This window comes from Populus trichocarpa, chromosome 10, assembly GCF_000002775.5.
Source record: "Populus trichocarpa isolate Nisqually-1 chromosome 10, P.trichocarpa_v4.1, whole genome shotgun sequence".
Classification (NCBI taxonomy): domain Eukaryota; kingdom Viridiplantae; phylum Streptophyta; class Magnoliopsida; order Malpighiales; family Salicaceae; genus Populus; species Populus trichocarpa.
The window spans coordinates 19,575,227-19,596,586 of record NC_037294.2 but is presented as its reverse complement, the minus strand read 5'-3'; the positions used below and the strand labels follow the sequence as shown (position 1 = coordinate 19,596,586).

General features: G+C 36.9%; 5 protein-coding genes and 1 long non-coding RNA gene across 6 annotated transcripts; 3 read left to right on the top strand and 3 right to left on the bottom strand.

Moving 5' to 3' along the window:
- On the top strand, nt 1-3,283 carry LOC7458148 (very-long-chain enoyl-CoA reductase). Its single transcript, XM_002316254.4, has 4 exons — nt 1-443; nt 566-605; nt 1,491-2,245; nt 2,915-3,283. Exons 1-4 carry the CDS (start codon nt 375-377, stop codon nt 2,981-2,983), a joined length of 933 nt encoding a protein of 310 aa, XP_002316290.1. The 5' UTR covers nt 1-374; the 3' UTR covers nt 2,984-3,283.
- Nucleotides 3,284-4,739: 1,456 nt separating this feature from the next.
- On the top strand, nt 4,740-7,932 carry LOC7458147 (actin-97). The gene is made up of 5 exons (XM_002316253.4): nt 4,740-5,013; nt 5,901-5,970; nt 6,254-6,647; nt 6,957-7,570; nt 7,675-7,932. Exons 2-5 carry the CDS (start codon nt 5,911-5,913, stop codon nt 7,738-7,740), a joined length of 1,134 nt encoding a protein of 377 aa, XP_002316289.1. The 5' UTR covers nt 4,740-5,013; nt 5,901-5,910; the 3' UTR covers nt 7,741-7,932.
- A 389-nt stretch (nt 7,933-8,321) lies between these two features.
- On the top strand, nt 8,322-9,486 carry LOC7489574 (uncharacterized). Its single transcript, XR_002984518.2, has 2 exons — nt 8,322-9,017; nt 9,124-9,486. It is a non-coding gene; the product is annotated as an uncharacterized LOC7489574 (long non-coding RNA).
- Nucleotides 9,487-10,452: 966 nt separating this feature from the next.
- Nucleotides 10,453-12,030, bottom strand: LOC18102715 (uncharacterized). The gene is made up of 2 exons (XM_024610716.2): nt 10,722-12,030; nt 10,453-10,598 (listed from the first exon to the last, which is right to left on the bottom strand). Exons 1-2 carry the CDS (start codon nt 10,873-10,875, stop codon nt 10,453-10,455), a joined length of 300 nt encoding a protein of 99 aa, XP_024466484.2. The 5' UTR covers nt 10,876-12,030.
- Nucleotides 12,031-12,076: 46 nt separating this feature from the next.
- LOC7489572 (uncharacterized) lies at nt 12,077-16,106 on the bottom strand. Its single transcript, XM_002315188.4, has 10 exons — nt 15,847-16,106; nt 15,692-15,740; nt 14,934-15,040; nt 14,386-14,431; nt 13,826-13,960; nt 13,603-13,692; nt 13,349-13,480; nt 13,156-13,239; nt 12,934-12,998; nt 12,077-12,655 (listed from the first exon to the last, which is right to left on the bottom strand). Exons 1-10 carry the CDS (start codon nt 15,957-15,959, stop codon nt 12,469-12,471), a joined length of 1,008 nt encoding a protein of 335 aa, XP_002315224.1. The 5' UTR covers nt 15,960-16,106; the 3' UTR covers nt 12,077-12,468.
- Nucleotides 16,107-19,051: 2,945 nt separating this feature from the next.
- On the bottom strand, nt 19,052-20,147 carry LOC7489571 (uncharacterized). The gene has a single exon (XM_002315187.4). The coding sequence runs from the start codon at nt 19,938-19,940 to the stop codon at nt 19,266-19,268; it is 675 nt and encodes a 224-aa protein (XP_002315223.3). The 5' UTR covers nt 19,941-20,147; the 3' UTR covers nt 19,052-19,265.
- Between the last annotated feature and the right edge of the window lie 1,213 nt (nt 20,148-21,360).

Genomic DNA, 21,360 nt, shown 5'->3' with positions numbered 1-21,360 from the left:
ACTTAAAAGCTGAGATGGCAAGAACGGGGACGATCAACATTCAACACTGGGCCACAATCAATAACCCCCAACAATAAACTAATTCCTTATAGGAACCTACATGCATCATCAATTAGGGAGGGTGTGCAGTTCATCAATCCACATGGTTAGCTCTCCTGCCCCAACCAAACTCCTTTAATACACAAGTACTTGCTTACACTGCCATTTCTATATTTTGTTTTACGGAGAGATCGAAGTACCAAGTCTCATATGGAGGTTCAGTTCTAAGCTTCTTGTTCTATCTGAATCTTGAACAGAATCCTTTCAAATTCACAGGGTTTGCCTTTTTTTTTTTTTCTTTTGGTGAACTGGGTCTCTCTCATTTGATCTTCAAAATGAAGGTGACTGTAGTTTCTCGCAGTGGTAGAGAGGTCATTAAAGGGGGCCTTGAGCTCAGTGATTCGGTATGCTTATTGCACATTTTATGTCTTGTATTTATTACCAGTATGTTTGGTTGATAGGAAAATCGAGGATAAAGAACTGTGGGTTTTGATTTGTAAGTTTGTCTCTTTTGGTTGTTTTGTAGGCTACAGTGGCTGATCTGCAAGAGGCTATTCATAAGCGAAGTAAGTTCCTTATTTTGCTTCTCTCATTTTGTAAAAAGATCGAATCTTTGGTGTTAAATTACTATCGGGACCTTAGTACGGTGTGAGTTTGAATTGGAGGTGAAGAAGCGAAACTCTTATTATAATTTAATTTACAAATTTTGATTAGATAGGAAATCCAACAGAATTCAAAGTCTGCTCTCTCTCTCTCTCTCTCTCTTTGATTTCATGTCCCGGGTATGGTTTGGCTGTAGAAAAGCATGAATTGTGATGCATTGTCTGAGATCTTTGCTCCTCTGTTGCAATTTCGATTTTTGGAATTGGCATGCTGCTTCTTTCTGCTTTATGGTTGTGTTAAGAGTTTGTAGATTTTGCTTAGGGTGCGAATATATGTTCTTTCTAACAGCAACTTATCAAATATACTAACTTAATAGCTGAAAAACTAGACTTGTGGTATGTATTTGAAGAAGATTCTGTCTTTGGATTTGAGTTTGCTTAATTATTTATTTACTTTCTTTGTACAGTAGGCTCACCACTCATTTTTATTCTCCAAATCATGTTGGGTTTTATATTGAGTAGTTTCTTTCATGCAAAAAGCTTCTGAAAGTTATTTTATTTTATGTTTCACACATCATTACGATGAAACTCGCAAGATCAGAGTTGCAAATATATCATTTGCATATGTTCTTGAAAATCGTGAATAAGAGATCTTCAAAGCATGAGATTGGCTCTGAACTTTGAATTTTTTGTTGCCAAATTTTAAATTTATGTCTATTTTCTTTTTTACTCGAGCCCCTACTTTCCTTACCAAGGAACCATATGTAAAGAAGGAGTGTTTGTGTGTGTAGTTGGAGCATCAGATGCAGTTTTATTTCAATAACCTTTCTTCATGTCTTACATCAACAGCCAAAAAATTCTACCCTTCAAGACAGCGGCTGACCCTACCTCTTCCACCGGGATCAAAGGAAAGGCCCGTTGTCCTTAGCTACAAGAAGAACCTCAAAGAATACTGTGATGGGAATTTGGGCAACTTAACTGTTGTTTTCAAGGACCTGGGTCCGCAAGTTTCCTACCGCACACTCTTTTTCTGTGAATACTTGGGTCCTTTGGTGCTCTATCCTGTTTTTTACTACTTCCCAGTCTACGAGTTTTTTGGCTACAAGGGGAAGCGAATCATCCACCCAGTTCAGACATATGCATTGTACTACTGGTGCTTCCACTATTTCAAACGCATCATGGAAACATTTTTTGTGCACCGATTTAGCCATGCAACCTCGCCACTCTCCAATGTGTTTCGAAATTGTGCTTATTATTGGACCTTTGGTTCCTTTATCGCATACTATGTGAACCATCCCCTTTACACCCCAGTTAGTGATCTTCAAATGAAGATTGGATTTGGATTTGGTTTGGTTTGTCAACTCGCAAACTTGTATTGCCATATGTTGCTGAGGAATCTTCGCCGTCCAGGTGGGAATGGTGGCTATCAAATTCCAAGTGGGTTTCTCTTCAATATTGTGACATGTGCAAATTACACAACAGAGATTTATCAGTGGTTAGGTTTCAACGTTGCAACACAGACTGTTTCAGGCTACTTTTTTCTTGTGGTTGCCACTTCCATCATGACCAACTGGGCCCTTGCAAAGCATCGGAGATTGAAGAAGGTAACTTTCTGTAATTTTGGTTGAACTAGTAGCTTCATATATATTCTTGCATTTTCTACACAAGTTGTTAAAAATCATTACTCTTTCCCTGCACATAGGCCAACCTTGGGTTGTTGTAGCAGTAAGATCTTATAGGTTATAAAAGATGGTTCGATATAGACAACATCAGATTACTAGTTTCTGAATGCGCATATAATCACACTTATAATGTGCACCTGTAAATACATGCATATCTTTTTAGGTATGTATTGTGGGTGGGCCTGCGTGCAGATTTGGATTTGAAGCCTATCAGAATTGAGATGGATTTAACTGATTCAAATTTTCTGATCCTATCACTTTCATCAAGATAAGGTGTTCACTAGTTGCTGAGTTTTTTTAATCGGATCTGCATCACAATGTTTCGTCTTTCCCTGGAAAATTTATAGTCTTCATATTACTAGAAAGGCAATTTCTTTTATCAAGACTAGATAGTTGGAAGTGAAATTTTGGGCATGAAGGAAACACATGCACAACATCTCGACCTTTTTTCTGCTTCCTTGTCTTGTCTTGGCATGGTTTTATGTCATGGATCAACTAATCTCAAAACAACTAAATATAAAAGCGGTTTCCTTTCGTTCCTGTTTTTGGCATTGGTTTTTTGTTACTAATACCCCATCCTGCCCTCTGCAGCTATTTGATGGAAAGGACGGAAGACCCAGATATCCACGCCGATGGGTTATACTGCCCCCATTCCTGTAGAATAACTGGTATCTCAGCCACTAGCCAGCTGCTTTGGTGCATCATCTGATTCGGTGTCAGGAATCTCATATTTCTGGTGACTGTGCCCCTGTCCAATAGAAAGTGGAGCACACGTTCTCATTGAAATCTCGAAGATCTTTAAGTCTTTTATTGTAGACAACATAAATTAACGGAGACACTTGGCATGGGGATACTTCTCTCCACAAGCCTTTATTTCTGTTCCTGTCTTGAATTATCTGGAATAGATTTACTTAATCGTGTTGGTTTAGTTCACTTATTGAAATGGTGGCTTGGTTATGAGTTTGGTACTTCTTTAGCTCTCTTTTTTTTTTTTTCCATTCAAAGTGGGATGTATTATTCCATGGATCTTGCATAAACCCATGGCCCATGTCTTCAACTTGCAATATGGGTTAGGTTGGCTGATAAGTGATATTTTTGCACACTGACCATTGCTAGGTGCCGCATTATGAAACCCAACTTCATGGTCTCGATGTAGACATTGAACTACAGTTCATTAAATACAAATTTTCAAAGCATGCAGAGTATAAGCCACGACAATGGAGGGCTGATGTCCTCTCCTACTTTTTATGCCAATTAAGGCCATAGCAGTTTTTGAGTGGTGGGTGGGAATTTATTATCCAGATCATATTAGAGGATACGCCAGTATAGGAGATGCGATTTATTTTGCCAAGAGGACGCCATTTTATGATCCACAAGAGAAGCCTGCATACGACAGGCATTGTGTTAATCGCCTAATTTATCTAGCAGGTGTCTAATGCAGCTGCATATTCATGAGAAAACTGCGAATTGATGTGCCAAAACTACATCTTTTATATGCAAATTCATTCGATCCCTTTGTATTGTATTCGGGTTAGTTGATGTTTATGTAAAGCTCGGAGTTCTGGTGGATATGATTATTGATACTTGGCATACGTTGACCACTGGTTTTTGGTTTCTAGATCTATAACCAAATCATCATTGCTACTGGTGACATTCTAATGCCTATACAGTATGCACCTTGCTGGGAGGGAATATAAGGTGTTTACACTCAAGAGATTCAGAATTTCCAGCTCTTTTGTCCCAAAACGCACCCACCCTTGTGATTCATATGCTTCGACTGGCAGCATTGTCCATGTAAAAGAGAAAGAGTCCGTCCGAGCCATTGAAGCGCACTCCAACTATTATGTGCTGGAAAAGGTAGCTCCAGCTAGCTTGGAATGACCATTTTAGCAAAAAGTAAACGCTGGACTATATTATTTATCCAACACAAATCTTTGATTCTTCCATGAATCATGGCTTGCCATTTCATAATCAAGGGAAATTTCCAACCTTTTTACTCGTGAAGGGAAAAGTAGTAGTAGAAATGCACATGTCCAACTCTAACATGCTCAAATAATGGGGACTGTACTGACAGGATTTAAAAAAACTTAAAAAAGGGTAAATGGATGAGCACTAATCAATCATCTCCTTTGTAATATTGAAAGAGAGATCTTTGCAGCACGATATCAGTACTAAACAATTCGATTATAGTTGACGTGGCTCAGACCCCGACAAAATTTAGGTCAATTTGCCTGTCACTATCGATCTTACAATAAAATCCCCATATAGAAATAAAATTAAGGTAGTGTACTCCCGGTAAGAAATAAAAAAAGAAAAAGAAAAAAGAGGAGGCTAAAATAAAGAAAACAGACGGAGGAGCAACAAAAAGAAAATGACTGGAAAACCGGAAGGAGCTGGATCGAGCAAGAAATAATAACTCCAGACAGACAGGAATAGGGAAGATTTAAAAAAAAAGAAAAAAGAGCGCATGACGCGTTCCCCTCTGTAAGTTGTGCCCACAAAATAAAAATAAAAGAATCCAGCGGCTCACAACGCATGTCGCTTTGCATATATTTTGAGCTTCTTCCCTTCTCATTCAAAAAGAGAAGAAGGCTAGGCAACCCACCTCGAAAACATTTTATTTTGTTTGTGTGCTGGGCGTCGTCTAGCTTTCTCTAACTCTCTCAAAATCCTTCCTCTCCTTTAACAAGGTCCATTTCTTCCTCCTCTTTTCGATCAATCGCTGTTCTCTCTTCTCGATCTATTATTTAGCAGCCTCGATCTGTGCTGTTTTTTATTTTGCATTTTGCTTCATAAAGCTGGGGATCTTGTAATGTGCTTGCGGCTCATGCTGAGAAATCATTTCTTTTTGTTCCTTTAATTTTGATCGTCTGTTTGGATCTGATTTTGTGATCATTTTACTTTTTTTGTCTAAAATCTGAAAGAAAATTGGGAAATTAGCGACGAAGAACGTAAAACACATTAGAATCATAATGTTGGAAATGGAGTTGTTGCGTTCGCGTTTTTTAGTGGATGTCTATGTTTTAATTTAGCATGCAATTGGTATGTTGCGTTAAAGAAGAACGTAATTTCGCGAGATTTGCCTGTTCTCTTTAATCATTTATTTGCAGGTATTCACAAATGCTTCGATGCATTTTGATTTGGATGCGATTTATCTGTCCATTTTCTGATTATTTTTTAATTCCAAATATTTTGTTTTTACTAGTTTTTAAAAAGACAGAAACACGATGGTTGATTTGCTATTTCATCCTCGTTAATATTAAGTATTTAGTTTTGTGCAATGAGCTACGAATCTATAATGAATGTGGTGTGATTGATTTGTTTTGTGTTGCTTTACTTAATTTCAAAAAATATATATATATATTATCCTCTGCTTCCTTTGTTGTGTTGCTTTACTTTACTTTATGCTAGTTGCAAAATCTGGTTTGATTCTGTCTAATAATTTGAATAAACAGTGTCATGTACTTATTACGAGATGATTTTGATGATGTTCAAGAAGAGAAAATGAATTGATGAATCTGCTTTGGTTGATAAAAGAAGTCCGTACCTTTTTGTTGATTGCTGTTTGGTGTTGCAGGCATTAGAAGATGGCAGAAGCCGAGGATATTCAGCCACTCGTTTGCGATAATGGAACTGGAATGGTCAAGGTATGTGATTCGACTATATTGTGTTTGTAGAAAGTGTAAGTTTGGCAGAGATTATTTGAAACTTTGTTTTTAGCATGATCTAGAAAGTAAGCTCCAAGTTGTTGGGAATTTTATTAGACTTCTTTCCAGTGTTACTTGCTTTCGGTAGGAAGATGTTTTCTTATGGTAGTTTTTTCTGTTATGAAGAAATCTGCTTTAAACAGATTTAATTTTCTAAACTAGTTGCTTTCTTTGTTTTTGTGCATTGTTTCTGGGAGAAACTGATTTCAATATTTGCTTTTAGGCTGGCTTTGCTGGAGATGATGCTCCACGAGCTGTGTTTCCCAGTATTGTTGGCCGTCCTCGTCACACTGGTGTGATGGTTGGCATGGGCCAAAAAGATGCATATGTTGGTGATGAGGCTCAGTCCAAGAGAGGTATCTTAACTTTGAAGTACCCAATTGAGCATGGTATTGTGAGCAACTGGGATGACATGGAAAAGATCTGGCATCATACCTTCTACAACGAGCTTCGTGTTGCCCCAGAAGAGCACCCAGTGCTCTTAACGGAGGCTCCTTTAAACCCCAAGGCTAATCGTGAGAAGATGACTCAGATCATGTTTGAGACCTTCAACACTCCTGCTATGTATGTCGCCATTCAGGCTGTTTTGTCCTTGTATGCGAGTGGTCGTACAACTGGTAAGGTGTTAAGTGATTTGATTGAGACTTAAAGAGGGCTCAAATTGAAAATGTAGATTATTTGCCAAATTTTCCATTACAGATTATTTTGAAGAGGGCTAAAAATGAATCTGTTGTCCTTGCTATTTCGTCTCCTTTCCTTTTGTTTTTCCTCAGTTGTGTTTAGACAGGTGGATGTTAGCCATTTGTTTTTGTTGGCATGGTCAATTTCTTTTTGAAATCTTGAGCTTGCTGGTCCCCTGTTTTCTTTTGAAGGCGTGTTTTTTGTTCTATGATACCTTATTTGATGATTGTGGTTTTGCCGTGCAGGTATTGTGTTGGACTCTGGTGATGGTGTCAGCCATACAGTCCCCATATACGAGGGGTATGCCCTTCCACATGCCATCCTTCGTCTTGACCTGGCTGGTCGTGACCTCACTGATTCCTTGATGAAGATCCTCACTGAGCGTGGTTATTCTTTCACAACCACAGCTGAACGGGAAATTGTGAGGGACATGAAGGAAAAGCTAGCTTACATTGCTCTTGACTACGAGCAAGAGCTAGAGACCTCCAAAACCAGCTCAACAGTTGAGAAGAGCTATGAGTTGCCTGATGGGCAGGTTATCACCATTGGTGCTGAGCGATTCCGTTGCCCAGAGGTCCTCTTCCAACCTTCAATGATCGGAATGGAAGCTGCGGGCATCCACGAGACCACATACAACTCCATCATGAAATGTGATGTCGATATCAGGAAAGACTTGTATGGTAACATTGTTCTCAGTGGTGGTTCAACTATGTTCCCAGGAATTGCTGACAGAATGAGCAAGGAAATCTCAGCACTAGCCCCAAGCAGCATGAAAATCAAGGTGGTTGCACCACCAGAAAGGAAATACAGTGTCTGGATCGGTGGCTCAATCTTGGCATCCCTTAGCACCTTCCAGCAGGTTAGTTGAAATCTATGATGTATACATGAATGGTTCTTTCTATAAGCTTAATTTGACATTGATTTCTGACTGGAATGTTTTCTTGCTTGTTTCTTTGATTTCAGATGTGGATTGCTAAGGCAGAGTATGATGAGTCTGGACCATCAATTGTGCATCGGAAATGCTTCTAAATGCTTAAAGCATGGGATTGTCCAAGAAAAAAGAAAAAAAACTGCAGCTTGCCATCCTTTTCATTCTAGCTTTGTTATCCATCTATGTTTATTCTCATGTTGCAGTGATGATTTTGAAAAGGCGAGAAGTTGATTGCCAGAACGGTCCAATTCTTTCATTATTAATATTCCTAGATGTTTTGACTGTTAAAATGTTTATCTTTTGCACCCTAAAACCCTTAATTCTGTTAATGGGTTTAGGGGGCTTCCTTGCCTAATTTGCATGAGTTATTTGAGGAGTCAATTACAACAATATCCCACGTGTAGAAACAACATGGAACCGAATCTCATTAATAGCCTGACATCAATAGTGATCCAACTTACAAGTACAGTCACCTTCAAAATTGTAAGGATAAATTTGGCAATTAGTAAATAAAATTAATTTTTTTTTATTTTTTTTTATTTTTAAATAAAAAAACAATTACTATAAAAAAAAACCTATGAAATCCGTCTGGCGTTTGCTTTATAAGTGTGACCAATATCGCCGCATGTCATATCAACACTAAGAACCTGTTTGGCTACGTGGTGGCGTCCATATAGTATATGCTGCTGCCGTGCAGAAAATAGATTGTGTACTATCTCTATTTTTTAAAAAGGGACCAATTTATTTCCGGGCTTGGGTTTGGCCAGTGAGTGTCAGGGAATACTAGTTTTTTCCTTAAACATACGTGGTTAAGATAAATGGTGAATCATGAGTCTTATAAAGATTAAATGATTGCTCAAGAATAATTGAAAAAGTAAAAGTGAAATTAATTTGTTTTATATATATATATAGTTTCAAAATTTTAAAAGTAACTAGCACATGTTTTAACCTCTCAAAAACACAATATATCTACTTTATAAATTTTGTAGGAATGATTTATGCATCTTAACAAATATTCTTTGACATTTTAGCCGAGTCTTTATTTCTGGGATCCGAGTTTTCAGTTTGGACATGACGCAGGCAAAACTCGGGGGACAGAGAGGGAGCTCTGACCTATGATTGGGCCGAATTCAATTCATCCTCGAGTCCAAGTAGTAGCCCAAACCATGATCCATCTTCTTAGAACTTCACAGAAGAAGTTGGGACCTGCTGTCCAAGAATCCATTGGTAGTTTCTGAAATCAAGAATGAGTAAAAAATTCGGAGCAGGAAAGCAGCCCACGGGCACTCCTTCACTAGGGTGGTCCTCCGTTGTTGCCATCGTTTCGCTTCTTGCCGGCGCTTCAGTTGTCCACAGCATCTACAAACCCAACCTTGTAACAATATTCTTCTTCATTTCTCTCCTTGCATCTTACATTTTCTTTGCCCACAACCTGTTCGATAAAATGTCTAACTCGAGTCCTCTAATTTTTATTTTTGTAGACACTGCCTCCAGTCGAAAGTGTTGATGCTGCTGCCAAGGAGAAAGAGACTGGAAAAAAGTGAGTATTTCCTCTCTTTTTTCCACACAATACAGGTGTCTGTATTTCACGGTAGGGATGTGAACAAACTTTTGAATTCTACAAGACATTTATATTCTTTTACGTTTTCTGTATTTTGCTAAATATGCCGTCTGTTTAATTAAGAACACTGATCACTTGGGCGGTCCAGGGAATGTGGGTTTTTTTTTAGGGTTGATTTGCTCCTCTTTACAATGATGATTGGCCTAGTAAAAATACTTCGGAATATTTTGGGGTGCCATGTTATTATGTTTTTTGAGATATCAAGTTTTTAGCTTCTTTTCAATATATGTTTTTCAATAACAGTTTCTAACTCTTATCAAGCATCAAGATAAGAGCTGTATTTTTTGTATAACCCGCACAGAAAATGACACAGCACCTTGCCATCTAAGCTACACTGCATTTACAAGGATAAACACACTCTGCCTACTTCACATATTTCCACAATCTCCTCCTTTCACATCCTTCCAAAACCATTAGAAAAAGGAAAGAAGGAAAACAGTTTGGGAAGTTCACTCCGAGGCAGAAAGAAGGGATACTGTGGTATGATGAAGATTGTCGCAGAATGGATGATCTTCTGCAGTATATTCCTCCCTGCTAATCTTCACTGGATTTCCCAGTACTGGCTGGCTGGTATCCTCGTGGATTTGGATTGTTTCCTCGAACAGAAGCTTCTCGTTTGAGTCCATGAACTCCTCATCTTCTGCATGATTGTGTTGATGGCTATAGTTTGAGTTACACGTCAACCATGTCCTGAAGTCTGATGCTTTAAGGCTTTCATCGGCTGAAGAGGATCGTTGGGAGAAGCTACCAAACCCCTGAAACTTACGAGCGCCTGCCCCTTTTTTTTTTGTTGGAGAAATAGTCCATTTTCAAGTAGCTTCAGTATTCTCTGAGATAGTTTTCTAACTCTCGATCCCCAAGTGAACCTGCAAGTGAAACCAAAAAGGTATAAAAATTGGAGGCTACAACCCATAAAATTGTACATTGATTAATTTGTTTAATCACCGACCCTTTCTCATGGACAAACTGGAAGCTAACCATCTCCTTAATGGCATCTTTATCACACTGAAACTCTTCAGCAACTCTTAGAGGTCCATGGGTTATTAGCAGGTGTTCCAATAGAAGCAGAGTCTTGTAAGAGACTGCAATTTTTCCTGTCAAATTTCATCAACCTGAATTGGCAGCCAAGAAGAAACTTAAATCCTTCAGCATAATATAAGTTTCGTAGGACTATAGGAGGACATATAGATTAAACGAATCCCATTAGACAAAATATAAACCTCTTGTGTAGAATGTCCACAATTCTCCAGTAATCATCAACTTTGAAGGCAGCCCGTGAAATAACACCCATGGTACGTGTATCCGGAGCCCAAAGATCTCCATTTGTGATCTCTTCTGTCAAACTTTATGGCGAAAAAAGCAACAGATTCAAGACAATTTGAACCATTAAAAGAGTTAATAAATAATTGTATGGCATCAAAATGGTATAAATTAACACAAATGATATGGAGCATTAACGTACAGTTAGTTCTGTTGGCGTAACATCAGTTAGCGCCAAACGAGCAGTCTTGATTTTCTCTTTTAAGAAGGAAGCTTGCCTCTTGAATTCATGGAGAAGAGGGCTACCCATCTTGCTGCTTTTGTTTAGAAGCATCGCCATGTTCTTTGACATCCATGAATAGAATATTTGACTTTGGATTTTCTCCCGGAATTCTCAGTTGTGTACGTAATACATGCGACTACTCCATCAACAGCAATAAACACCAACTACTCTTTAAAAGTGCATGTTTGCGTCTGCAATGAGAGGGAAAAGACATGAATGCAAGTGAATATTTAAAGATAGAGGAAGTAGAAAGCCTGACTGAGGATTTTGGACAGACTTGGGCTTTGCAATTTGTGGCCACTCACGCCCAAACCACCCTAATGAATGGGCCTCCTATCAGACTTGAAATTAGATATCAGACCGAGCCAGGCCTGTGTATATTTATTTGTTCTTTTCATGGTTCAGCCCAGTTATTAGCCTTGTCAACATAGAGCGTGCTGGTTAGGCTTTTCTTTGATCCTGATTCTCTTCTCAAACCCCCAAACATGTCATCGTCAAGATTAATTATCTGGAACTGAAGCACACAAAATCTATGACCTTAGCCTTTCCTTTTCCGACTTTCATCACTTCGTAACCCGTTTCGGGTTTTACATCTTCAGGTGATGAATAATAATTTGCCACCATTAGAAAAAAGGAAAGATGCAAACAAAAAGTAAAGGCCAGAATCAATTTTTTTTCCGTGTGCCTTTTATTTTCTGGGCTCATTCAGGTTGGGAAAGAAAGTGTTTGCTGATGAATTCAATATCAATTTCTGGCCGGTGTTGATTTTGGTTTTGATGACTGAATTTTTGTTCTGAAAATGCGGCAGTTGAAGGAGACTTGGATCGTTTGGTTATGGTGTTTTTGTTGATCTAGCGAATATTTATGATAGATGGCTCTTGTTGATTAACTTTGTCACTGGTAATGAAAGAACAAAAAGAAGTTGAGCAAAATGAAAGTACTTTATGGTTGAGGTTTGATTAAAAATAGCATCCTCACTCTCTTCAACACACACACTTCTTTTTCTAGCAACTACCACACCTACCACCGCATCAAGCTACAGCCACCCACTCAAACCTCCAACCTCTAGGCAAGTATGTGATCGTATGCTAATGCATGGGGCACAAAAGAAAAAAAACAGAGCTACTCTGGCTCTAGGTTATTCTAGTGTCCCATGAGTCGTCTGGGATTTTCACAATCGTGATTCGCTTGAACAAGAGCAAAGCTTGCAATAAGATTCCGGATCTTAACACTAAGAGCAAAATTAAAATCTCATCCTCTAGATAAGAGCTGCCACAAGAATAGGGGAGCGTCGTTTCATTCATTACAGAATTGTCTACAATCTGCAAAAACGTAATGCTTGATGTGTGCCAACTTACATAAAAATGAAAGGGACCCTCCTAACATCCCCCAGTTTCATATGATTGAATGAACTGCATAATTTGATCATATGATTCTAAGTTCTGAAACAATAATATCATGTTCTTTAAATGGAATGAAAAGATGTGCTCCACAAATAGCATTACAGATTGAAACCGCAGAGTTAGAATCGTGTTCATTGCAACAGCGTATTCCATGGTTCGTATACCCTAAGCTTGACTAATCAAGTGCCAGAATCACTCTAGAGCCAAGAACGCCCGGAAGATCGCAACGGTTGTCAAAAATAAAATCAAATGAAAAGTCTCAGTTGCTAATTTTCCACATTCTAGTTCTATATCCCACGGACATGAGCGCTAGCTCCCAGAGCATGTTGGGAATGCTTAAAAGATTCACCTTGGATCCTGGAATTTCAGACCAGTTTACAGAAATCTCAATCATCGGGATACCAAACCATTTGCATAGGAAAATCAACTCAACATCGAAGCACCATCTGCACAAAGTACATGTTGATGTGTCAGTCCCTGTTAAGAGATTCAGAGCCAAAGTATAAAAAGCAAGCAGAGTAGCAAAGAAAGAAGAAAAAAGGTTAAATCAGAATTCATTAGATTTTATGGTACCCACATAGGGTGATAGTTTGATAGAGTAAGGAGCAACAAGTAACATATGGGAATATAAATATCAGCATACCTATGTTTTCTTCTAATGATTTTTAGAAGATAGGAGCAGAAAAGATACAATTACTCGATATCTTTAAGAGTTTATACTTGCCTCTTCAGCCGGATGTTTGTGAACAGCTTTCTGGCAGCAGCCCTGGTGAACATCTTAAAACCACACTGGAATGCATGAAAGACCACATCAAGAAAAAGAAGGCATATTTACAGCATTACTGTCTATGACCTTCAAGCTTCGACAAAAAAAAAAAAAAAAAGTCTGCTAGTGTCAAACTAACAACCACATATGCCGGCATGAATAAATACTGCAGAAAATTACCTGTGTATCACGAATTCCAGAACCAGCAGTCAAGAGAACCACAAGATGAAAGCCTTTCATAAGAAAATTGCGGTACCACTTCCTCTGAGACATGAAGGCAAGCAGATCAACTAAAGGCAATTATAAAATAAGGATGCTGAAGCGAAAAATCAAGAAACATGTGAATTAGAGAGAAGCATCAATAAGACTGAACTGTAGCCAAAGCCTTCTCCTCAAGGTGAGCACGGGAACCAAAGGCAGCAAGTGGCATATCAGATATTCTAAAACTTGAATCACTAGCTGCTGACTCTCCTAAACAGAACTCCTTTCTAGCAACTGCATGGATCTGATAGGTAAGACATTAGATAGTCTGAAGTGAAGTTTCACAATAGCTGAACTTCTTCTTCTTCTTAAAAAAAGAAATTTGCAAGGTTTTACCCACTAGACAAAGCAACTGCTAAAACGAACCTGGTTTTCTAGTTTCTCTAAGTCAGCAACCTTGGTTGCCCCATCAGCATCCAGCATTAAAAGTAGTTCACCACGTGAATGAAGCATGCCCTGTTTTACAATGCTTTCACATAGGTAACAAGCTTCAATGAGTTGTTGTTATGAACATGGGAGAAAACACGGGTCCACCAACAGCATTACAGCTTACATAGCTGAATCGAAGAACAGCTTAGATTATACTCACTTTTCTAATCGCCTCTCCTTTGCCATGATTTCTACCAAGAAGGATAATCCTTACATTGTCCACTGTGTATTTCTTTACAAAGTCAAAAGCTACTCGTTTTGTTGCATCAGCACTTCCATCATCAACGATCACCACCTGTCCAGAAACTTATCTATTCAGACAATGTAGAGCTAAAGAAAATGCTAGGAACATAACACATCCTCAGTAGTTCATAACAGTAATAACACATGGCAGAACATCAATCACTATATATTGCTCAAATGTGGTGTAGGTGTAGAACAGCACTTAACAAAAGGTTTTCAGCCTAATTACTACTTTTAAAAAATTTATATGAAAGGGATAAAAGTTAACATCTTGATGTCTTGATGGGATGCTTGGTAAGATTCTCTTTTCTTTCGTTTCCAGTTACAGTACTGCTACTTTCACAAAAAAATCCTGAAACCACTATCAGAAAAATCTCATTCATTTGATGATTCTCACAACTGTATGTTATACACTATCATTGATCACTAGCTGTGAAATAAGTCCGATAAACCAGCAGAGTTAAGAACCAAAGGTACCTCATAAGTAAATGACTTGTCCTTTGCTGCACGCTGTTGAAGATAACTACAGAGTGAAAACATAAATAACATTATAATCTTATAGTTTAATTCTATTGCAGATAGTTATCAATCCAATAAATTACTTTATGAGATCTCTACCAGGAAACAATATTCCCCATCTCCAATCCTCATTTTCTAATATACCATGCAACAAAACAAGATGCGCACACAATGGATTGAGAAAAAAACAAATGAACACTCTTTTGCACTCCCAAGTTGCCAGCCAACAAAAGCATATTGCTCATTCAGGTCCATGTATACAATTGAGTTTCCTTATCACCAAGTTCCTATTTAATGATTGTCTTTGTCTGAATTTATCATTTTTATTCCTTGAATTTTGCATATCAGGAAATGAGAAAGAATAATCAATCTTCTCTTTTGAGTGGAAATGCAATGCACCTAAAATGCTCTAATATTCAGAGCCTCTTCTTCTTGCTCAGTACAGAATCCAAAATTAAAAAAACAAGACTACTGTACTACACTACAATTAATTCGCTTTAACCTACTTGATGGTTTCATCAAGAGCTCCTGGAAGTCTATACTCTTCATTAAATGCAGGGATAACCAAAGATAAATATTTCTCAGCCGGATCATGAATATGAGGACATGGAACCTGTAACAAAATGGTTTAAAAAATAGTCAGATTCACTAAAAATCTCTTTCATATTTCATTAGATGGCACTACACATATGCTAACAACATATAATAACGATCTAATTATAACAATCCCACTACTTCCACTTCAAAATAACTCATTTTCTGCAAGGATGCATTTCCAATTTAAGTGTTGGTAAGAACAATCAAAGCCCAGTGAACCCAAAACACACAACTCGATTTGAGTAAAAAGGGTTATATGTTGGTTCTTTCTTATGTAACCTAGCCAGAAAAGCTTCCCAATTGATCAATTGTAGAGTTAAAACCAATCTAGACCATAGAAAATTACTATAAAAGAACTTCGATAAACAGCTGCAGCATCGGGTCTCGATTAGCAATTCATATCATATAATGCACATCCAAACAAACAAACAAAAAGATAAAATATTTACGCCGTATATGTTGTTGTTTCTTCACCATTAAAGCGGCATTTCGTTAATAACATTGGGCTCATCTATTTCTGTACTTCCTCTACTAAAAAAAAAAAAAGGCCAACAAATACCCAAAATTTCCTGCCAATTACTCAGCAACCAAATCCCTAAATTAGGCAAAACAAAACACACAGCGACAATTAAACTTTTTGAAAGCCAATGAAGCATCTTGATTTTACCTGTTTCAAGGAATTTGGATCCTCGAAGATAGCATGAGCATCAACATGCCTAAATAAATAAATAAAAATTAGTCAATCAACACGGATTATATCTGATATCATAAAAACAATAGATTTGATTCATTAGAGAATTGAAAGAAGAGAAGAGGAGATACGTGTTATTGTGTCTTCTCCTATAAGCTTCCGATACGATTGCGGTAAGCAAGAACGAGGCTATGATCAAGATCAAGGCTACCAAGACCTCTGCAATTGTCCATAGCAACCCCATTCTCTTTTAGCTACTGTTTCTCTCCTCTCTCTCTTTCTGAGTCCTACACTACGACTTTGACAAACATATCTTCATCACGTCCTTACTCCGCATTCCTCAATTACAAATAGAAAAATTGTTAATTAAGAAAATTTATCGCAAGTTGTTCACAAAGCCTGTCTAGCTCAGACGGCGCAAGGTTCTTAACCTTGTGGTCTGAGTTCAAGCCCACGGTGGCGCTCGTATTTTGTGTATTACTCGCAAAACCCAGCGGCGTCGCTTATTGTTGTGCAGCCCACCTTCATAAGCTTGGACCGAAAGAGATGGGAATACCTGGGCCCAAAACTCCATAATCTTTTGCCACCGGATGGCTATGTTGATCAAATTATATGGTGGGCTTTAAAAAAACAAAAATGTATATTGGTTTTATACGAGAGACCAAGATTTTTACGTTTTTTAAGGTTTAAGTCCAGCTTTTGCAGTGTGAAGTTGCTTTTGTAAAAAAATTAACTTTATTTTATTTTAAATTACCATTTTTCAAATCCAAGAAAACTGAGATGATAACACTGGAAAAGTGGAAGTTGTTAACTCACCATTTACAACTCTTGAGCAAGCACAGAACAGAAGAATGAAATGAACGTTTTTGTTTCGGATGGAGGAGTAATTATAAACGAGGACACGATGTTCAAGGAGAGTGAGGGGTGAGTCAAAATGTTTGGAATCAAATCATGTTGTTTACGTGCAATTTTGTCAAGTTAATAGCAGTGTATCATTTCTTCGACAACTTTTTCAACGTATTTAGCTACAAGTCAAGCCCTATAATTGATCCAAGGCACAAATACCCTAGATTAGTGTTTTTTCGGCTGAAGAGATGTCATATCGATGGTCTCATTATGTAACCACTACATTAGTGTTCGGCGTTGATATAGCTTTTCTGGTTTTTTTTTTTTTAAAAAAAAAATCAATTTTAAAAAAATATTTCTAGTTGTCATTTAAAAAAAATATATATATATATATGGTTGATTGAAATTGTAGTGATAAAAAAAATTTACATATAAAATAAATAAAAAATAAGTCTTCATAAATAAAGAAAATATATTATTTTATATTCTATAAAAATTAAGTTTGAAAGGTTGCAGACTAGGTGCAAAAATAAAACAGAAAATATTTAATTAATTAAATAATTTTTCCACGTGGCTGAGCAAAAAATAAAACTACCAGCCACTCCCTCGGAAATTCAACCATAATGGAACATCCAATGCAAGTCTTGCTAAACACATTTGAGATTGTGGGTTTTTTTTAAAAAAAAACAAATGCAAAATAAAAAATAACTAGTAGTATTTTATTATTATTATTTTATCTCATCTTAAAAATAAAAACATAAAAAAATTAAAAAAAATTCTTAACTTGTCAAAAGTGATAATAATACCTCCATCTAATTATTATTTTTTTAAAATAGACTATAACCAGTAGCATATGACTATTTACTTAATTTCTCCTTTTACCATTACCAGCGATAATGTATTTTCAGGCATTTCCTGCTTTTGTAAATTGCTTTTACTTCACTAACGGATGATGAAAGAACGATGTATGAACATGCAATTCCAACCCATCTCATCCCCAACATAAGTACACCGAAAATCTTTGAATATAAACCACCACCCTGTTTTAATTTGATTCTGCTCTTCTAGGTTCTTGGTTCCATAGAAGCTAAGAAGAAGAAAATTGCAAGGACATTTTCATTACAGTAATTTCTGTAGATACCATGTGACGGGCAGCGATACTTGTGATGAAACAGCAGAGAGTACCTATGACACATCTTCTGATGCAGTACTCGATCCTCTCACACTTGTCTACGAGTAATTAAACTGTAAATACACTTGCGAAGCAGCACTCTTATTTTTTCTGGAGCAGAAGGAAAGAGATGTCCATGATTCTTGTGAAAAGGGGGGTTTGCAGATGGGCCTTCCCATAGCATGATTAAAGCCGTAAGAAGGAGTGTGATAAAGAAAAGCATTTTCTGCTCTTACCCCACTTTTGTAGACCATAATGCTTTTGTAGAGGTGGAGGGGATGGCCCTTAACCTGCTCCCTGTTTTGCTTTCTGTCATGCCCCAGAGGTTGTTTTTTCTTTTATTGACCCAACATATAGTTGATATATATCATCCATCATCACCATGTATCCTTATCATCACGCCCATAAAACAACAAATTCTCCAGTCACCGTGTAAATTAACCCTTTCTTAGTACTTGCTATATAATGCTCATATAAGAACCTTTTAGATCTTGAAGAAATTTTTGACGTTATGGTAAATGACACAACCAGATTATGACTGACATGACAAATGGGTTTGAGTTTGTCGAATGATCAGTGTTAGCTAGGTTCAGCTTTTTATTATCTTCTCAATCCTTTCATATTTTTAGTAACTGCATAGCTCCCTGCATTGAGCCATGGATAGAGATGAATCGTGCCAATCCTTAGTTAACCCTGTAATCGCCATCAGCATCTCTGCAGCGTGACAGGCTCATTCAATTCAAAATTTCCCCTCTCCAGGACTCAAACAGTACTCTTTTCTCGTAAATTGTGTTCAAGATCAATTTGTTAGAACTTAGATCCAACCCGTGAGCTCAAATGTCGAAGTTACACAGCTCCTACAATTGGTGTAGGAGTTAAAACTTACTATTCCAGTGGTATTATTTAACTACTTTCACATTTTGGCATTTTACATAACGTCAAGATTTTCTTCAAAATCTAAAAGGTTCTTCTTGTATGACGTTATGTGCAAAATTAGCACACTAATATTTTCTTCGAACACTTGCACAGGCCAGTCAAGGAGCACTCAAGCAAAAATTAAACTACTGTAGATTATTGCCTGTAAAGGAATATTCTTCAAGAATAATTTTCTTGGCTATATTGTTACCAGCAATTTGAAAAAAGACAGCAGAAATGGTAGAAGGAAATGAATAAATAATAAGTTGTCCATGAATATTGTGCAAGACTCGTCACAAGAGTATAATAATACACTCCTTCCATTTGAAAGAGCTTTGATATGCCAGGTAGCTGTGCCACTGCATGTCAAACTGCAACATCAACTTGCAGATTGAGACATTGAATTCACCACCAAATAAACTCGAATTTATTCAGTATTTATTTAGACTAAAAATAAACTCCTTTTGTTAATTAGAACAAATAGAAAATCCCATACGCGACCCCCCACAAATAAACCAATCCCCCCATCGTTAAGGAAAAAAAGTACTAAAATCATCAAAAGAAAAGGCCTAAAACTATTTAAAAAAAAAAAAAAAGCAGGAGCAAAAATAAGCATGCCTAGTGAGCCATAGCGACCTGGGGTGATGCATAGTTGATGCTTCTCTGATGAGGCATGGCAAGCATAGCAGTGTGATCCAAGAAATCATTGAGGGCAACCACAGACTGTAATATCATCTTTAAATCATCTGCACAAGAGAATCCCAGGTTGCCTACACGTCTAACTGCATAGACATAAAAAGTAATGCATCCTTTTCTAAACTTAAACCTTGCCATTTCACATCCATTCAGGCCTCTTATAAGTTTCTTGTTCACTTCTCCAAGTGGTATCTCTGGTGGCCATATTCTGTCAACAGCCAGTTTCATGGACTCGGATTCAAAGACAAATAGTAGTACTTTGGATTTCTTGGTACCAAGACCAAGTGTTAAGGTATGCCAAGCATGGTGTGCTAATATAGTGAAGTTTGTAGGCAGAAAAGCTGTTGTTGAAGGGAAAGCGGCCTTACTGTTGTTGCTGTTCTTGTTCGTTGCTGGATAGGAAAGGACTTTTAGCAGCTCAAGAGGCCTTGCTCGCCGGATTGTGAAGGATTTTACAATGAACTGGCCTCCAAAACGAAGACCCTTCACTTCTGAACTAGGCTTGAAAGAAAAATCTGATGATGGCTTGCTGGTTTGCTGGTTTGGGTGTTGGTGTTTTTGCTTCTTATTGTGTTTCTTCTTCTCCTTCTCTTCCATGAGGTTTGTGAATTTCTTGGTGGAGGCGGTTTTGCTTTCTTTTTTGTTGTTGTCTGTGATGGCCAACCACTCTATAGCTTTTCAAGATATGTAATGTAGTATGAATTTTCTCTTGCCTGGATTTTCTTTTGTATTTGGAACGTTATTAAGAGTCAAAAGGAGGGCAACCACTTTCCACAAATTAAATCATCTTTATATTATGCTATCATTATCAGTGTTTGTTATGTATGCCATCCCTTCATTAAAAATTAGGTTTATTTTCCATGTATGTATTCACTCAAGTTTGATTATCCTAATATTGCGTGTTATTATATTTTATTTCTTGAGTGAGCCACTAGAAAAAAAGCTATTGACTGCCCTCGTATTTTGATCACACCATTCTGATCATGATGCTGCCACTTCTTTCACTCAACTTTTTGCTGTTTGTGCACCTTTTATCCACACGATGCTTCTCATGAACGTGCTATGTGGTTGCACATATAAATGTATGGAATGGATAAGTAACGTACGCGTAATTCCGAAAAGACTAAATGCCAATTGCTTTTGTAATTAATAGATTATTCTTACGTGCTCCGCCGCGGGTTGGACTAGCTTTTTAAATATAAAAAATTTTATTAAAAATATAAAGAATTTTGTTTTGTTGTATTATTAAATCTAATTTAATTGGTCAATTTTAAAATCTTGCAATCTAATTTTTTATCTGATTCGAGTTTTAAACTAAATTGTGTGGGAGTAAACTCGAATTAAATTGATTGATTTCATGGATCAAAATGCAATCTTGATAAATAATAAAAATATGACTTGGCTTTTAATCAAATTTCAAGATAATAAATTTTTTTTCACGAAAACCACTGAGACAATGATCGATTAGTTCGATCTCAGTCCTAAAGCAAATCGTGTTATGGACTTTATTGACTTTAATAATTTATTTTTTATAAAATATTTTTTAATTATATGGAAAAAATATATGGTCACATAATTGAGCACAACCTAAAAATAAAAACTTATTTGAGACAATAATAACCTCGAAGAAAGAAAAAAAGAATAAATAAATTATGCAGTTTATTTATCAAACAATTCAATAATGAAGGATAAACTCGAGAAAAAACTATTAAAAAAATTAACAGACTAAAAACTAAAAAAACATATCTGACCAGTGGATGAACTCGTCACACCTATGAACAGGGTAACCCAAGCTAACACGTTAAACCTGTGAACCGGGTTATGAACTCTAGTGAGATTATAATTTTTTTACCAAAACTATTTATATTTAACTACATGATACAAAAATATACGATCACAAAATAAAATATCAATCTAATACTGAGATGCTGTAAAAAATTAAGTGGTAAATGAAGATCAAAATATTTAACATCACAACACAAGTAATTTACCTTATTATGTTTAAAGAATTTCTCTA

What these genes read in the sequence shown, in the direction of transcription:
- LOC7458147 (XM_002316253.4), top strand. Translation starts at nt 5,911, where the DNA reads ATGGCAGAAGCCGAGGATATTCAGCCACTCGTTTGCGATAATGGAACT. An exon ending in TGCGAGTGGTCGTACAACTG is followed by an intron (nt 6,648 to 6,956) that starts GTAAGGTGTTAA and finishes TTTGCCGTGCAG; the next exon opens with GTATTGTGTTGGACTCTGGT. An exon ending in CCCTTAGCACCTTCCAGCAG is followed by an intron (nt 7,571 to 7,674) that starts GTTAGTTGAAAT and finishes CTTTGATTTCAG; the next exon opens with ATGTGGATTGCTAAGGCAGA.
- LOC7489571 (XM_002315187.4), bottom strand. Translation starts at nt 19,940, where the DNA reads ATGGAAGAGAAGGAGAAGAAGAAACACAATAAGAAGCAAAAACACCAA.
- LOC7489572 (XM_002315188.4), bottom strand. Translation starts at nt 15,959, where the DNA reads ATGGGGTTGCTATGGACAATTGCAGAGGTCTTGGTAGCCTTGATCTTG. An exon ending in AGGAGAAGACACAATAACAC is followed by an intron (nt 15,741 to 15,846) that starts GTATCTCCTCTT and finishes TTATTTATTTAG; the next exon opens with GCATGTTGATGCTCATGCTA. An exon ending in AGGAGAAGGCTTTGGCTACA is followed by an intron (nt 13,240 to 13,348) that starts GTTCAGTCTTAT and finishes TTCATGTCTCAG; the next exon opens with AGGAAGTGGTACCGCAATTT.
- LOC18102715 (XM_024610716.2), bottom strand. Translation starts at nt 10,875, where the DNA reads ATGTCAAAGAACATGGCGATGCTTCTAAACAAAAGCAGCAAGATGGGT. An exon ending in GCCAACAGAACTAACTGTAC is followed by an intron (nt 10,599 to 10,721) that starts GTTAATGCTCCA and finishes AAAGTTTGACAG; the next exon opens with AAGAGATCACAAATGGAGAT.
- LOC7458148 (XM_002316254.4), top strand. Translation starts at nt 375, where the DNA reads ATGAAGGTGACTGTAGTTTCTCGCAGTGGTAGAGAGGTCATTAAAGGG. An exon ending in GCCTTGAGCTCAGTGATTCG is followed by an intron (nt 444 to 565) that starts GTATGCTTATTG and finishes GTTGTTTTGTAG; the next exon opens with GCTACAGTGGCTGATCTGCA. An exon ending in AGAGGCTATTCATAAGCGAA is followed by an intron (nt 606 to 1,490) that starts GTAAGTTCCTTA and finishes TTACATCAACAG; the next exon opens with CCAAAAAATTCTACCCTTCA.